Source organism: Dipodomys merriami, unplaced genomic scaffold (genome assembly GCF_024711535.1).
Source record: "Dipodomys merriami isolate MVZ:Mamm:240054 unplaced genomic scaffold, mDipMer1.0.p SCAF_14, whole genome shotgun sequence".
Taxonomy (NCBI): domain Eukaryota; kingdom Metazoa; phylum Chordata; class Mammalia; order Rodentia; family Heteromyidae; genus Dipodomys; species Dipodomys merriami.
In genome coordinates this window covers 26,219,414-26,237,286 of record NW_027202715.1, presented here as the reverse complement: position 1 = coordinate 26,237,286, position 17,873 = coordinate 26,219,414, and the positions used below count along the sequence as shown (strand labels likewise).

Here is a 17,873-nt window from a genome sequence, read left to right as displayed (position 1 = left end):
GGGCTAACATTCTATGGAAGAGTTGAATACAGTCTGGCTCCAAGAAAGCAACGGCTCAGAATAATAGTGAAACATGAAGAGGAAATGAGACTCTCTGCTTCATCTTTTCTGCTCTTCTTCATGCTGGGCTCATCCCATTGCTACAATCCAGTCCAAGGGTGAAGATTTTCATTCCTAGTATACATTTAAAGTCAAATATTCAGAACATATCCTTTTCTAGATAGAACCTATTATCCTAAAGAAAGTGGAAGAACTAAAGTAAAACTCACCTATTCACTACCCAACTAGCTATCATTCTCAGCATGAGACTGCTTAACTCTGTCAGGGATTCCTTCAGTTCAGTGATTTGGTGGGTTCAGCTCATGTTATAAGATAATGGTAAAGTATCTCTCCTTTACAATGAAGGTTGGTTCCATCAGGCAAAGGGGATCTTTTGAAGCATGTCTGTGGTTTTATAATTTGCCAGAAACAACCAAATTGTCTATCAGCTGAATATTTTATGCTTCAATGGCATACACTTGAAGATACTCTTTACACCCAAGGGAGATTCTGCATGTCAGGCAGGTAGTGAACTTCAAAAGAATCTTTATTTTGTGTCTGTGTGTGGTGGGAGGAAGGTAGTAGGGAGGGGGATATTGAGTGGCAAAGTGATCAGGGAAAAGAGGTACCCAAAGTCCTAACACCTTCAGAGACTAGGGCATTCTCTTAGTTTTCTTGAGTCCCTTTCTATTTCTCTGTTCCCCAGCTGTGAGTACCTTTTCATAAAACACTCTTTTCCTTCTACCAAGAGTAAAGGAAAGATGCATATATCTTACTGAATCTAACAAAAAAGTAGCAACACTTCCATAAGTGGGAAAAATTCAATTGACACCTACTGGATCCCAGAAATTCAGGTATTCCCCAAGTAGACTAACACTATAGAGGCCAGAATCAGTTGAAAACTTGTCTGCCTCAAGATATCTCTGACCAAAAGTAGCTGTTATTAAGCCTGTTTCAAAGCTGAAGGATATTTTATGGGATGAGATTAGGGGCAAGAGATAAGAGGTAGCCTAGAAAACCAGTTGGTGAGGATCTCTAGGGTAAAATAATATTCCAGAGAAAATTTATATTTAGCTTACTGAAAAACAATCTAGCTACTCCCTCCTTCCCAATATATAGAGCACAATAGGAGTTCATATTAAGCCCTTATGTTTCTGGAAGGATTGTAGCCTTTTCTGCTAGAGCTTGGGCTGGGAAGGTGGCTCAGTGGTAGAGTGCTTGCCTTGCATGCCTGAGGCCCTGGGTTCGATTCCTCAGCACCACATAAGCAAAAAGAAAAAAGCCGGAAGTGGCGCTGTGGCTCAAGTGCTAGAGCGCTAGCCTTGAGCTGAAGAGCTGAGGGACAGCGCCCAGGCCCCACGACCGGACCCCCACAAAAAAAAATTCTGCTAGAGCTAAGGAGTATAGTACAATTTCATTTGTTTGAATATAAAAGCTTTCCTGGGACTCAGAGCTAGATGCCAGCAGAATTACTGTAAGGCCATCTGATTTAACTAGCGAATTACTTTTAATATGTAGGTGGGACCACAGGAACAAGAAAAGGGGGCTGGGAAGGTGGCTCAGGGGTAGAGCGCTTGCCTTGCATGCCTGAAGCCCTGGGTTCAATTCCTCAGCACCACATAAGAAAAAAAGAAAAAAAGCTGGAAGTGGCGCTGTGGTTCAAGTGGTAGAGCACTAGCCTTGAGCTGAAGAGTTGAGGAACAGCACCCAGGCCCAGAGTTCAGGCCCCACGACTGGACCAAAAAAAGAAAAGGCGGGAAAAGCCCAAAATGAAGGTTTTTTCTGGGTCAATATCCATATATCCCTGAGATTAAGTGTGACTCTTAGGAAACAGCAAGGAATATTAAGGAAAAGGTAGTTTTTTGGTATAAATCCTCTTTAAAGTGAAACTTCTCTGAGGGTCAGTGACATCATTTTTTTCATCAAACCCGGCCCTGCTGTCTGTACCCCTAGCTCCCTTGGTGTAGTGGGTAATCTCCAAGGCTATGGTAATCCTCCATGGTGACCATTAGGGGAGAAAGGGGGGGGGAATATAACTGAATTAATCTATATCATACTTGAAAGCCATTTAACAACAAACAAAAACAACCACTGAGAAGAAAGGCTTTGCCAGCCTAGTAAAAGACCAGCCCTAAAACTGATAGGGTAATAGAGGACAGAGAGGCAAGAGGTAAGAACTCAAGAATCAAGGGCTGCCTCAAGAAAACAGAAGTCCTTTGAAATGTGAGTATATACAATAGTCTGTATTAAAGAAGAGGAGATGACCTCCAAAGTAACCATATTATCCTCTCTAGAATCTCAAATACATAACAGTACATATTTTCTCTTCTGGGTATGGAAATGCTAGTATTGATCTCCTGCACAAAGACATCACCAAAATAAAGTCAATAATTTTAAAAGTAATGTTACCCCCAAAAGAAGTACTAGCTAAAATCTTTTGCAGATGTGAACTAGGGGTGTGTGGGTGTGTGCGCACATGCGCTGCCTTGTATCTTCAACTAGGTACAAAGTACTGCTGAAGACTTCATGATAGTTTTCTTACAACTTTTCGTTGGATATTGGTTTTCCAAGAATTTAGTTGGTATAGAAAAAATGTCTCTTCTTATAATTCTCCACAAAGATTAGTAAGTGTGTTAGCGGACTCACTCATTCCGGGCTCAGTCAAGTAGCTGTAGCGCTTACGTAGAGCTAAAGATGCAAAGCTCTGTCGTCTGTCTGCTTTCTCATTCTGCAAAAGAAAGAGGGGAAAAGCGAGACTGTCTCCAACCTCCTAGTGACATTTTCACAATTGTGACACGACACTTCTTAGAATGACAACATGTTTATCCTTATTATCTTCTTAGGCATTTCCCTCTTGAAAAATGTTACTGTGCTACTGGAATTCTAGAACTTCACCCCACTATCTTAGCCAAATAACCATGAGCTAGCAAATATAAGAGCACCGACACGGCAGACTACAGGGAACTACAAATAAAAGACAAGCACTACAGAGACTTCTGATGCTCAGCTCTTCGTGTCCCCAAATCCATTCATATGGAGAGCACATAGATCACAAAGTACACTCACTAGGGGAGTACATTCATGGAGAAAAGGCACACAGAGTGTATTTCTGTCATTACTACTGTGATTAGGGATGGTGTGGATGGGATTAAAAACAGGTGACTGATTTTACTCTGTCATATCACTGAATCCTAAGGCTACTATAATAATTGATGTGTGGGGATTTATTTTTAAAGAGGTACTGAGGGTTTGAAGTTGATGTGTGGGGATTTGTTTATTTTTAAAGAGGTACTGAGGGTTTGAAGTCAGAGCCTTGAGCTTGCTAGGCTGCTACATTCTGCCTTGTTTTGCACTGGTTAATTTTAGGATAGGGTCTCACATCCTGCCAGGGAGTGCTGAACTGTGATCTTCTCACTTTCAGGCCATACATCCTTAATGGCATCACAGATCTAGTTTACAGTCCTTTCAAGACCAGGGACTCTTCCAGACTTTTCTGCTAAGGTTGATATGGAACCATGATCCTTTTCTTCTTAGCTTCCCAAAGAGCTAGGATTAAGATGTGAGCTTCTGCTGCCAGGCTGGTTTGTGGATTTCTAAAAAAATCTAACTATGTTATGTTTAAAACACATACTTAAAAACAAAAAAGACCAAAGGCTGGGCGCTGGTGGCTCACACCTATAATCTTAGCTACTCAGGAGGCTGAGATCTGAGGCTCAGGGTTCGAAGCCAGACTGGGCAAGAAAGTCCATGAGACTTATTTTTTATAAATTACTTAGAAAAAGCTGGAAGTAGAACTGTGGCTCAAGTGGTAGAGCACTAGCCTACCACTCTGAGCACAAAGAGGTTCAGAGACGGTGTCTAGGTTCTGAGTTCAAGCCCCAAGACTGGAAAAAAAAAAAACCACATTTGCCTAGCAAATAAAAGGCCCTGAACTCAAACCTTAATACTGCCAAAAGGGAGAGGTAAAGGGGGCAGAGGCCAAGATAAATTTGTTCAGTTATTTATCACACAAAATCTCCACAAAACTTAAGTTTTATAAATGGATAGATATTCAATAAAATTCCATAACTTAATTTTTCAAGATCAGGATTAAAAGACAGCAGGTGGTTGAATAGTAATAGTAAAATATACATGTGAAACTTTAAAAACCTACCACATTTTATAAGTTTCTTTTAAATTAATTAGCTGGATTACAGTTCGGTAAATGTACTTGAAGTTCTCTGTACATGTGGAGGAAGTGTGAACCATTTTCAGAGAAAAATGCTCTTTACCTCACTCAGGCTAAGACCTACAAAAATATAATTTAAATACTTCCCACACTTCATCCCTCTCCAGTCTATTCTACCTTGGATAGAATAAAAGCAGAAGTGTTCATATTACCTCATCATCTTGATCTGACTCTGTCTCCTTTTGGTCCCAAGATGCATTGCAGAGACAAGGAATATTATAATGGACAGCAGGGAAAAGAATATCAGGATATGAAAAGGACTGAGTAGGGAGCACAAAATGCAAGCTGGTTTAGAAAGCAAAGCAAAAGAAGCCAACAAAATAAAATACCAAGAACTATACATCCATGGCAAATTAATGTGACATCATTTGAAAGCATAAAAATCTCTGAACTACCAGCAGAAGCGATTAACAGAGGACTCCATCATACAGACTCTAAGAATTTGACACCACAATAACAAGACTTTATCACTCTATACAAGGAGACTAACGGAACTTTAGTTTCAAGAGCTTTTAATTGGGCTACAAAGCATTCCTTAGTGGCAAATCAAGGCCCACTTTCAAGACCAGGGAAAGAAAGTCAAACCAGTATTAAAAGATACCTTTTTGTGTGCTGGCAGAGTGATATTTAAGTTGCAGACAGCTGTTTGAGGCAGACCTTTGGTTGTCTTTGGTTCTTTCAGAAAAGACAGGCGACCACAAGGCTCTTGGCTGGTGTCTCTAATCTAGAATTTAGGTAGATAGTTACAGATTAAGAGTAAACCATGTTGGTTTTTAGAAGTCTTTACAGAGGTGGGAAAGAAAAAGGCTAACAATTCCGTGACAGCCTGAAAGGTCATGTTTGACCACAGCATTTGAGGCTGGCTCCCTACCCTGAAAGCATTGTTGGGTCTCTCTTTCCTACACTGACTGTTTCACCTGGTTGTGTGTATATTCTTCCTACTTAATGCTTCCTGAACAGCTTTAACAATAAGCACAAATAACAACAATAATAGCACAACTGTCCTATCTTTTGTTCTCGAAAGATCGCCCTGAAAAATGTCCCTGGCTCCCTCAGAAATGGGAGCTTGAATGCTCAATGTGAAGTTTATCAGCTATTTTATTACTGAATATTAACTACATGTACCTTTTAGATTATTTGGTTCTACAAATATTTCCTTAAACGATTAAAGATTTTTAATGTAAAGATTGTGTTTTGCTAATTTGCAACATATTACTAGGTCAAAAAACACACCCTGGTTGAATGAAGACAAAATCTGACCTTATTCTCATGCATTCAAGTTTCATAGAACAAGTCAAACAAATCATGAAAATGTGTTAGCTTTTTTATATTCTATGTTTTTTTTTTAATTCACAATTTCTGTTCAAGATGATTTACCTTGATGGAAAATGGCAGTCTATTTTCTTTGAAAGCATAAAAGTTAAAAACAAGTTGCTGTCCTCCTTTAGTAAGTGGGGCCAGATTTCCATAACAATCAACATAAATAGGTTTTCCTTCCAGAACCTTTTAAAGAAATACATAATGTTAGCTTGTGTCAGAAGAGTTTTAAGGTTAAGTTTTGTACGACTGACATGGTTGTATGTCATGTTTCTCTTTACTAGGAAATTCTCTGGTGATGTCATACACATGAATAATATTTAATAAAAAGTAATTCTGAGGGCTTCCATTTAAATATAACTAGAAAACATTATAACGGACATGTAATAAAGAGTATTATATACTTTCTTCCAGCAACTTTAGAGTTGGAGAGAATATTTTTGATATGAGAATGCTGAACGTGATCTGGGTTTAAAGGTCAGCCATGACAATGTTTAGATAGTGGCCCATGAAAATAAGAAAACTCAGGCTACCACTGGAACACAGAGACTACAACTTACATTCATCAGTGCTATATTCTCGTCAAGATTATTAATGCCACTTAAAATGTTTTAAGAATAAATCAATATCAAAGTTTTAAAGTAAAATCAATAGGGAACTTGCTATTAACAGTGAGTGCTACTTGACCTCAAAATAAAAGCCAGTATCAGATGAATGTCCCACATAAAGTTGTTTTTATGGACAAGTTACCTCAATATCTTTGCTTCTTGCCACTTCCTCAAAATTCTCTTGCTGCTCTAAAGTTTTGTCCACTTTGTCATCTGTCATGCAGAAGCATCGCAGGGAAGATTCTACAGGATCGTTCATTTTGGCAAAAACAACAAACTTGGCCATGTAGGGAACACATATTAATTCTCTGTACAGCTGTGTGGCTAACCCTACAGTTTCTAAAACTTGATGGCAGTCTGCAAGCCAAAATCTGCAAAACAGTATAACACAAAACAAGAATAAAAATCAAAGAGATTTAAAAGCTGCATCTTAACCATTAAAACAATTAGGGAGTCGGGGTACAAGCTCAATGGCAGAACAGACTAATCACTTGTGCAAGGGACTGGATCAAAATATTATTAGCATGTTCATTTAAACAACAAAATCAGTCTTTCTCTGTGTATGCTGGTACTGAGGCTTGAACTGGGAGCTATCTACACTTGGCTTGGCGTTTTTTGTTCAAGGCTGGCAAGGCTTTTTTCAACTTTTCCACAAAATAGAAACACACACACTTCCCCCAAAGCATAAAATGTTCTTTAGTTTTGCTTTCATACCTGGCTGAAACATTCGTTGTAAAAGAGACACAATCCTTTATAAAAGTCAGAGGAGTTGTTCCTGTGATGTCTTCCCACTGAGCAGGTGAGGTGCCCCCTGAAGGAACAGCAGAGACATAGCAGGTTCATTATAGGGAGCTTTTACAGGCCATCACATCTGGTTCTTGAATAGCCAGTAACTGCCAAGGACTTCAGCACATTGCATTTCAGTGTTGTGCCCTGAAAATTACATTTTGTTTCCTTTGACACTCTTACCAGCTTGTTGGTCACTGTTTTTCTTAAAAAATGACTTCTCTGTTTGGGTAGTAATGTATAGCATTTAAACACAGGGCAAAAGTAATTTTAAAATGTATTTTATAAGTTTAATCTCAATGCAAGATTTTAGCTTCAGATAAGTTTTTAAGAAATGAGTTATTAACGTTATATAACAGCTCATTTTAAAACTGGCTGAGCCAGGCACTGGTGGGTCATACCTGTTATCCTAGACTGAGGTCTGAGGATTGAGGAGTCACCCTTGGCAGAAAAGTCTATGAGATTCTTATCTCCAAATTCACCAGCAAAAAGCTAGAAGTAGAGTTGTTGCTCGTATGCTAGAACTCTAGCCTTGAGCAAAAAAGTTCTGGGACAGTGCCCAGGCTCTGAGTTCAAGTCCCAGGACCAAAAAAAACCTAGCAGAAACATTAGCTTTCCTGGTAAAAGAGAGTTGGCTACTAACGTTACTCCTCAAAGAAAAAAAATTCCATCTTCAGTGAACTTATTATTATAGTTAAGAATATGAGGATAATCAAAGGGTGCACTGAGGTCTGGATTCCAGGAACTTATCACAAAACATGTTCTCCTAAGGTCTGTATATGTAACTTACAGTATCATGCTAGTGATACAATATCACATAGTGATAATATTGTCAGTAGGGTAGGTGACAGTAATCATATACTCAACATTTTCCTACTACTAGTGTTCTGTTTGTTACTTAATTCCCCCAAAGTCCATCCAATTTCCTGTTAGTCTACTGGGAAGGTTGCTAGTTCTACCTTTGCTTGTATCTCCAAGAAACTACCTAAATGTTCCAGTAGATTCTATTATAGCTTAAAGAACTCTATTGCTAATGCTCAATTTAGTAGAGGAAAAAGTCCTAAATGTTAAATGAGTCGTGAGAGCAGCCATTTTGCAAAAACTATTACAGCAGTAACAGAGGCATTTTATTCCTTCTTCGTTACTCTTATAAACGTTGGCATGGATATTTCCAAGGTTTGATGTTTTTGTATACAATCACTGCAAAATCAATAGGAAGTCATGCAGGGATTTAACCAAACCTGTTATGCTACAGAGAAGACGCAGATTGGGTGTGGTGTCTCCCTTGTATCCATTGGCTACGCCTTCTCCAGAGGGTGGGGGCACTGGAATGGTCATTGTGATTGGTTTATGGAATTTCCTTCTTCTCGGTTCCACAGTGACAATTGGGCTAAACATTGCTTTGTTTCCAAGGATCTTTTTCACAATTTCTTCTGGAACAGGCTGGGCCTTCAGACAGAAAAAGGACCTTAAATACAACTAGACTTTTTTTCCTGTCAGAAAGTTGACTTTTCAAGTGGAAAAGAAAAATTAAGCTGACCACAACAACACAAAATATGACTTTCTTTTAATCCTGTCTCACTACTTCACAATAAGAAAAGAGTCTAATCTGTAGTGGGAACTGGTCAATTTATTTTCTCAGCAGAACTTAAAGTCCTGGCTTGCATGAAATAAGGTGATCAAATCTCAGAGCAGAGATACTTCTTAGCCTAATCCAAAGTCAAGGAAAGCAAATATTACCTCAGTAAACAAACGTGTATAGGACATTCCATGAAAACTCACAAAGCCAACGTGCACTAGGTAAAAATGGAGACTTTAGAGGAACAAAAAGGAATTCACACTTTCAAAAGACTTCAATTCTAGTCTACCAAGTTTGCTAGTTGATTAAAAAAAAAAGAGTCAATATGGAAGACAGGTGATAGAAACTTCATACTACTGGTAAGTATTTATTTACCAAAGGCCCCTCCAGGACTTAGTGTGCCCAATGAGGTAAATAAAGCCTAACAACTCCCTTTGGATATGAGAATTTAATCTCACAAAAAGCATGAGATTTCAGTTAAATCACTAGTTACAATATTAATTAACAACCAAAGTTCTCCGTTCAGTTTCCCTTCAGTAAGTAAAATAAATTAGTTAAGGTCAAAACTGACTGAAATGAGTTTAAAAAAAAAATCATTCTTGACAAGATTTCCAGTCAGCTTGCCAAACCAAAACAAGTTCCAACTGATTTGGAGGAAGCCCGGTATTTATGATTTATTTAAACCCAAACACTGAAAGCTTGCAAGTTTTACTATAACTAAGTTTTATGAGGTGACATACTATAACTCAAGTTTTGGTATATTGCTCCACTAACTGAGACCAAGAATCTATGGCTGAAAAAATTATCTTTTATTAGAAACCTACTGAGATTTTTCAGCAGAAAGACTAAACTATATAATCTTATTTACCAGTTACTCAGCTAAACTTTAATGCTTTCCTTTTATAAAAATACAGAGGATTGTACATTGTGATATCTCCACATATACTTACATATATATGCATATAATATACAATGAACACATTTATCTCCTCTCCCAATTTTTGGGGGGTGTTGATAACCATGGTTTGCGTAAGGCTAGTACTCTACCCCTCCACTTCTCACTTTTTTCTAGCTAATCAGAGATAAGAACATTTGGGGTTCGTTTGCTTTGAACCTTGATCCTCCAATCAAGGGCTCCTGAGTAGCTAGGATTATAGGCATGAGCCTCTAGCACCTGTCTCATTTGCGCTGATATTTTTTTAACTCCTTGTTTGAAATTGGTTAATGATTTCTAAAACGGACCAATCAGCAATATCATCAAAGATGAGTGCTTATGGCTGTTTCTGTAGCAAAGAATGCTTGCATGCTCTCTAATTATGCTGAGGAAACAAGTGCTCTGTGACCAATACCTGGAGGCCCACTCGAATTCTTTTGGTTAAAGCACCCTCTGGGAAAGATGCTTGGACGAGGGGCACAGTGGTGCTGCTCAGAATTCCACCTTCGGGACCAATCTGGTTGCTTTCCTGCTTGATCCGAGAGACCACTGCAAAATACTGGGGGAAGTCCTTCGTGATGATCCTGCAGATCCGCTTCTTCCCTAGCTCTTCTGGGCTATCAAGTTCTGAAAAGACAAATAAATAGAAAAGCCATGAGAATATGAATTTCTACAAAATGCTTTAAGACAAATACGTAATGTTTGATGATTGTTTAAAATATAAGCACTGAACAAATTAATGAGGGACTCATTTGAGTCATATACATCATGTAATGGTGTAAGTCAGGTTAAACATGTGCATCTCCAAATTTATTATTTCTTTTTATTTTGGTCCACGGTGGGGCTTAACTCAGGGCATTGTCCCTGAGTTCCTTTTGCTCAAGGCTAGTGCTCCACTACTTTGAGCCATAGTACCAAATTTGGTTTTCTAGTGGTTAGAGATAAGAGGCTCATAGACTTTCCTGCCCTCCTGAGTAGCTAGGATTACAGGTGTGAGTCACAATGGCTCAAATTTATTATTTACTTAGGGAAAAATATTTTACAATGTTTTCTTCTAGATTTTTGAAATATACAGTATACTCATTATTTCCAAGTCCATGTAACTTTACATTTATATTGTGAATTTAAGTTATCTTTAGTCAAAATGATATATTTAAACTTCAAACCAGAGAGGGAAAATGGTTTACTTGAAAAAAGATGGTGTAGCTGGGTGCTGGTTGCTCAAGCCTGTAATCCTAGCTACAAAGATTACAGTTTGAGGCCAGTCCAGGGAGGAAAGTAATAGCAATAAAATGTTGATGTAATTATACATCTATTGGAATGAAAGCTAACTATATCTTATCTGAGAATAAAAAGACTAACTGGACAGAATACTACAACCACAGCTGAATGTTCAAAACAGTAACTAAAAGAGGAAGTTAGTGGGAGAGGTTTGGGAGTGAGAATGAAACCAGCTCCAAGCTCAGCTCCTATGAAACCCTGACTTGTGGCCTCATTACCAGTATTGTGAGTTCCTTCTCACAAGGCTTTTTGTTCTGAAATTAATATGCATTAAAAAACTAAGTTTTGATCTGGGCACTGGTAGCTCATGCCTGTAATCCTACCTACTCAGGAGGTTGCAATCTGAGAATTGAGGATTATGGTTAGATGTCAGTCTGGATAAGAAAGTCCAGGAGACACTACATATGATCCTGGATTTAGGAGATGTGATTATATCAATTGGTTGTTTTGTTCCCAGGATATAGTAATGGTAATGGTTTAAATAAAGGGTTGAAAGGTGACATCATGATGTCAATTACTTGAAAACAGTGTGTTGTTACTGCACAAATGGAAAAATAAGCAAGTGTGGGAGAACATTTTGCTGGAAAAACAGAAGCAAGTATAAATACTTGTTTCACCAGGTGCTTATGATCCTAACTACTCAGTAGGCTGAGATCTGAGGATCACCGTTCAGAGCTAGACCAGACAGGAAAGTCTGTGAGGCTTTTATTCCCAATTAACCATGAGAAAACCAGAAGTGGAGCTGTGGTTTAAAGTGGTAGAGTACTTGAACAAAAAAGCTGAGGGACAGTGCCCAGGCCCTGAGTTGAAGTCCCATGACTGACAAACTAGGGTCTCCTAAAAAATGTAAACTGATCACTGTTAAATGAAATGATGCTCGGTATCTAGAGCTTGGTATATGCCAGACATTCAAGTAGAGCCACTGAGCTAAGAAACCTACTGGAACTAATGAAATTCAGATAAAAAGAAACTATAGATTAAATTCTTCCTCTCTCTCTCTCTCTCTCTCTCTCTCTCTCTCTCTCTCTCTCTCTCTCTCTCTCTCTCTCTCTCTCTCTCTCTCTCTCTCTCTCCCCTCTCTGTCAGCTAAACACAATGCCTCTTGCCTATAATCTTAATTACTGAGGAGGCTGGAATTTGAGATCACCACTTATGGCCAGCCGAGCAAAAAAGTTTCTGAGACTCCTCCATTTTAACCCACAAAAACATGGCTGTAGTGTTGTACACCTGTTATCCCAGCTACACAGGAAGCTAATTTCTAAAATAGGCTTATGAGATATTATTAAAACTCAGGGAGAGATGTATGATTTTTTTTAAACTGTATATTCAGTGGTAAAGTTTAAGATTACTTTGTACTCTATATGCAAAAAATAGAGATAACTTCTCCCAAAGGTATCCCCAGCCTTCTAGACTGCTGTGGCCTTTCTTCCTCCAGGATCTACGGTACAGGTCACTGAATTATTGAGGGAAAATGTCAACAAAAGTGGGGTACATGCCTGGAGAGAAGTCATTTATTTCATGTTCACTCAACAAATGACAATGAAGTAGTCACTGCCCTTGTCTGGGCTAAAAAGAGTTTTGAGGTACAGGATAAAAATGGTTCTCAACAAGTCAGAGTCATTCCCTGTCCTCAGGGTCATCCAAAGAAAAAGTGGGTTTAAAGCTATGTAAAACAGATAAGCCTGGACCTAAGGGAATGTGGGGTTTAGGGAAGGTTCCTGGAGGAAGAGAAGTAGGGGTGGGAGGGTATCTGGCCACACTGGAATAATTATTGTATGTGTTCCTTTCTGACTGCAGATGAAGAGACCAGTGATTCCTTTCCCCCCCGACCCCTGATACCCCCCTTCTCCACACACAGTCATGTAGCTTGAACTTAGGGCTAGGCCGCTGTCCCTGAGCTCCTTTTGTTCAAGGCTAGAACTCTACCATGTGAGCCACAGCTCCACTTCTGGTTTGCTGGTAGTTAACTGGGAATAAAGCCTTACAGACTTTCCTGCCTGGTCTAGCTCTGAATGGTGATCCTCAGATCTCAGCCTACTGAGTAGCTAGGATCATAAGCACCTGGTGAAACCAGTACTCTTTATACTTGCTTCCAGTACTCTTTATACTTGTTTTTCCAGCAAAATGTTCTCCCACACTTGCTTATTTTTCCATTTGTGCAGTAACAACACACTGTTTTCAAGTAATTGACATCATGATGTCACCTTTCAACCCTTTATTTAAACCATTACCATTACTATATCCTCAGAAAAAAAAACAACCAATTGATATAATCTCATCTCCTAAATCCAGGATCATATGTAATGTCTGAGAGCTCAACACCAAGAATGAATAAAGGGCATACGCAGCATATAGAGAATACCCAGAACTCCCAGAGCTGAAATCTGCTGTACTTGGCACAACAGCCTCTCCATTCAAACCCACAAGGAAGGTGGACAGGGCTGATGCCCAACCTCTCAGACCTGCTTCACTGCCCTTACTTGATTAAAAGCCCAGTTGGGTCTGACATGAGTAACAGAGTATCTTGATATCACTATGTCGATCCACAAATGTTTCCTAAGGATTTCCAATCACTAGCAAGTCTATGTACATAGACGCGTATAAAACCTGGCCTTATAAATTAAGACTCATTTTCCTTGGTCTAATCAATTTCCCAAAGAGTTGGTTTTGGATACCATTCTGGTTTCTATGTCTACAATGTGTGTCTAAATGACATTTTTATGGCAAATGATTGAAAATAGGCCTGTATTGTCTGTTTTTAAAATCAATTAATAGGTACTTAAATTTTTATACTGCAGCCATAATCTTGATTTGATTAACTTAATTTCCTTTTGGAATTTTTCAAAAATGTAATACTAGAATTTTTCAACAGATGGTGATGTAGAGCTGTATATTTCATTTTCAGTGCTGAACTGCCTTTAAGATGACTTGACACTTTTTAAAGATTCTTATTTGTCATTGTTAAAATATTAAAAACAAAGCCGGGCGCTGGTGGCTCACGCCTGTAATCCTAGCTACTCAGGAGGCTGAGATCTGAGGATCACGGTTCAAAGCCAGCCCGGGCAGAAGAGACCGGGAGACTCCTATCTCCAATAAACCACCAGAAAACCGGAAGTGGCGCTGTAGCTCAAGTGGTAGAGCGCTCGCCTTGAGCTGAAGAGCTGAGGGACAGCACCCAGGCCCAGAGTTCAAGCCCCACGACCGACAAAAATAAATAAATAAATAAAAATATTAAAAACAAGTTAAACTCTAATGAATCAAAGTGGCATTTCTAACTGACAAATCTACTCCTGGGGTGCTGTTGATACAGTTAGATTAATTTGGTTATATAACTAATTGATTTCCTGTTCCTACTATAGTTTACAAGAAAACAACTGCATCATTAAGCTAAAAAAATACCCTAAAAGCCTTATTTCTTCTAAGAAAGTTAAGCAAAGACAATTGAGAAAATGGTTTTGTAGCATTATAAAATTTCATGGAGAAGCTTCAACATTTAGTTCCAATTAAGTGATTGGGATTTTAAGATGTTGATATAATTCAAATGTTTTGATAGACTTCTGTGTGCATCTTACATAGCAGCCACTTTGAATTTAAGATGTTATTGGTATAAGTCACATTATAATTTTAAATATCCTATAGCCACATTAAAAAATTAACAGAAACTGGTAAAATTTCATGGCTCCTTATGTAATCCAAGATATTATATATGAAGTGTGTAAACACTATAAAAATGATGTGTATGTGGCATACTATTTGGTGACTGGGTGGAGCTGAGGGCAAGGTGAATGTTGTGTAGTATCTTTTCCTCTGCTGAGAAAACAAACTGGCAAAGCCTTGACAGATTTCCATCTGCTGCCAAAAAGAAAAGTTGTTCCTGCCACATGATACCTTTACTTTAGTGGTCATGGCAGGTTCTTCACACCCAAACCAAATATCCTGTGTCATTCTAGACTCTTACCTCCACAGAACTGGCTAACATACCTGAGCCACTAATGTTTGGTCCCTGATATGCATAACTGGAACAGGTCTTAATTCTCCTATTTCATAGCCACAGTGTTCCCTGATTATATACAATAGTCTTTTAGATCATATAAGAACTGAGAGGCTACCAACCTTGATAATGGAAAAATTCAAGACCTGGTGACATTTGGGGGCCAGCTGATATTTTGGGGACATGAGTTCCCATGCACCAGGCATTGTGGGAGGAACTTTACATAAAGCTGCTCATCCACAGCCCCCTAGTTCCCTGTGAGATATCATCACTGTACACATTCAGGTAAAGTTTAGAGTTTGAGTGCTTGGTTAGAGTCAAATAACAGTAAGTGATGGAGCCTGGATGGGAATTCTAGCCTATGAGTCTGCCACAGATCACAATCCTAAAAATGACATTACCGTGGGAAAATGATTATCCAACTCAAAACTGTCTTTCATTAAAGTTTTCAAAAGGGTATGAGCTTAGTGATCAAATATTGGGTAAGCCTGGCATGGTAGCTCATGCCTATAATCCTAGCTACTGAGGAGGCTGAGAGTTGAGGATCATAGTTGAAGCCAGCCTGGGCAGGAAAGTCTGTAAGACACTTATCCCAATTAACCAGCAAAAAATTGTTAATTGGAGCTTAAGCCCAAGTGGCAGAGTGCTAGCCATGAGCGAGAAAGCTAAAGGACTGTACCCAGGCGCCCCCCAGCCCCACATATACTCACTCTACTGGGTAAGATGATCTTGAATATATATGTATTAAAATCCTCAGACAAGAGTTTAAGACGTAATTAGCAGTCTAGTTATAAAGTAGTACAAAAATTCATTGATATAGAGTGGCATTTAAAAGGGAAACAGTTGGGCTGGGAAGTTGGCTCAGTGGTAGAGTGCTTGCCTTGCATGCATGAGGCCCTGGGTTCGATTCCTCAACAGCACATAAACAGAAAAAGCCGGAAGTGGCACTGTCTCTCACTGAGGAACAGCTCTGGGACCAAGTTCAGGCCCCATGATTGACAAAAAAACAAAACCAAAAGGGAAACAGTTACAATATGACAGGCAGTATCAGTGGTCATTAGCTCTTTAGATGATAGATGATACTTAAGTATGAGAAGCTAGAGCAATTTCCTATGTTAAATACAATAATGGTAGAATGAAAAGCTGACTTCTGGTTTGCTTTGTGTACTGTTTCTATCTTGCTAACAATTATCCACTGAGTAGCAAAATCAGGAGGGTCACCGGCAAGAAAAGAACATAAAGCACTGAAATGCCTACATAGCCTTATCTCCTCTCATTGCCAGAACTTGACTAACTGGATCACAAAGGAATAGCACTGGCTACCTTTTTAGAAAAAGACTGATTTCTGTGTTTGTTTGATTTGGGAGAGGAGGAGGGGATGTTCTGATAAGAATGAAATGCCTTTGGGGATTGGAAAAGAGAGGTGGGAAGTGGAGCTTGAGCTTGAATGAAACTGGGTTGAGCTTCAGTAACAAAATGTGTTGAGGTCCCATTATTATTATTATATTTAATACATAAAAATGTAAAATTTTATTTTTCTTTTTTTTTGCTCTAGCAGCCTCTAATGGTTGATTTTTTTAAACCTGGAAGAACTTACCATTCCTTCTTAATTGTTTAAAGTGGAACCAAAGTTTATCTGATCTTTAAAAATGTAGCAAAGAAACTCTATATTTACCATTCCCAAGATACCACACAGAATCCAGGACAGAGGGTTATATCACTGTTTCTTTAAAAAGAAACAGTTTGGCGGATGCCTTCCGTGTGGCACTGGGTAGGGTACTATTTCTCTGAGCAAATAGAACTTATTTCTATTTGAAAATTCGTTTATTGTAAAAACAAAAAAATGAAGGCACATCAGCTTGAAAACAAGGAAGTACATTACTGTAGACCCCTGAAGTTTAATAAATTCTACTTTTGCATAGTAGAACATATAAAATGTGCTAAAAAAAATACTACTACTAGTGGCTCATGCCTATAATCCTAGCTACTCCTGAAGCTGAGATGTAAATATCATGTTCGAACCCACCCACGGCAGATAAATCCAATTAATCATCAAAAAATGGAAGCAGAGGTGTGGCTCAAGTAGTAGACATTAGCCTTCAGGAATAAGGGTAAGCAAGAGCACGAAGGCCTGAGTTCAAGCCCCAATACTGGGACAAAAAATAAAAGAGGAAGAGATTATTAGTATATTAAGTATTCTTGACAAAAATATCTTTTTTCTAGTGAGGTCACCAGTGACCACATCACTATTGGCAATAGAACAAAATTATAAATTACCTTCCTCAGTTATAGTGGTCATATTTCAAATGTTCAAGGACCATGTGTGACTAGCAACTGCTATATTTGGACAGCACTGGCACAGGACATTTCCATCATCAACACATTCTACTGGACATCACTTTCTTGGATTTTAGAAGGACTGATTAATTTGATTGAAATCTGAAAGAATGGCCTGGTGCCAATGGCTCACACTTGTAATCCCATTCAGGAGGCTGAGATCTGAGGATCACAGTTTGAAGCCAGTCCAGGCAAGGAGATCAATGAAACTCTTATTTCTAATTAACCACTACACAGCTGGATATGAAGCTGTGACTCCTTAAGTAACAAAATTCAGGGACAGGGCCCAGGCCCTGAGTTCAAGCCTCTAGATGGACGGATGGATGGATGGATAGACACAGACAAATGGACACAGACATGCACACCAAAATCAAATAAAAAAACTGGAATGAATCATTGATTTTTTTTTTTTTTGATCAGTCATGGGGCTTGAACTCAGGACTAGTCCTCGTCCCTGAGCTCTTTTGCCCAAGACTAGTGCTCTACCACTTTGAGCCACAGTACCACTACTGGTTTTTGGTGGTTACCTGGAGATCAGAGTCACGAGGACTTTGCTGCTCTGACTGGCTTTGAATCACAATCCTCAGATCTCAGCCTCCTGAGTAGCTAGGATTAAAGGTGTGAGCCACTGGCGCCCGGCTACAAGATTCTTTCTTGCCTAGCTGGGCTGTGAGTGGGAAGTTTGTTGAATGGACAGAATTTCATACCTTATTGAGAAACTGGCAATAAATGCTGGGCATCTTCGATTCCCACTTTAAAATACAAATGTGTGG

General features: G+C 38.9%; 1 protein-coding gene across 6 annotated transcripts in view; it reads right to left on the bottom strand.

Moving 5' to 3' along the window:
• The window catches only part of Ank3 (ankyrin 3), a 557,851-nt gene that overhangs the window by 43,757 nt on the left and 496,221 nt on the right, over positions 1-17,873 (bottom strand). For 4 of the 6 annotated variants that reach the window (XM_070021046.1, XM_070021048.1, XM_070021047.1 and 1 more), the window contains 8 exons: positions 9,907-10,118; positions 8,220-8,427; positions 6,907-7,003; positions 6,335-6,563; positions 5,645-5,770; positions 4,869-4,991; positions 4,420-4,446; positions 2,686-2,767 (listed from right to left, as the gene is read on the bottom strand). In XM_070021046.1, the coding sequence (XP_069877147.1) occupies positions 2,686-2,767; positions 4,420-4,446; positions 4,869-4,991; positions 5,645-5,770; positions 6,335-6,563; positions 6,907-7,003; positions 8,220-8,427; positions 9,907-10,118 (1,104 nt within the window). The remainder of the gene's footprint in view (positions 1-2,685; positions 2,768-4,419; positions 4,447-4,868; positions 4,992-5,644; positions 5,771-6,334; positions 6,564-6,906; positions 7,004-8,219; positions 8,428-9,906; positions 10,119-17,873) is intronic. The other 2 variants (XM_070021050.1, XM_070021051.1) reach the window with 1 other exon arrangement.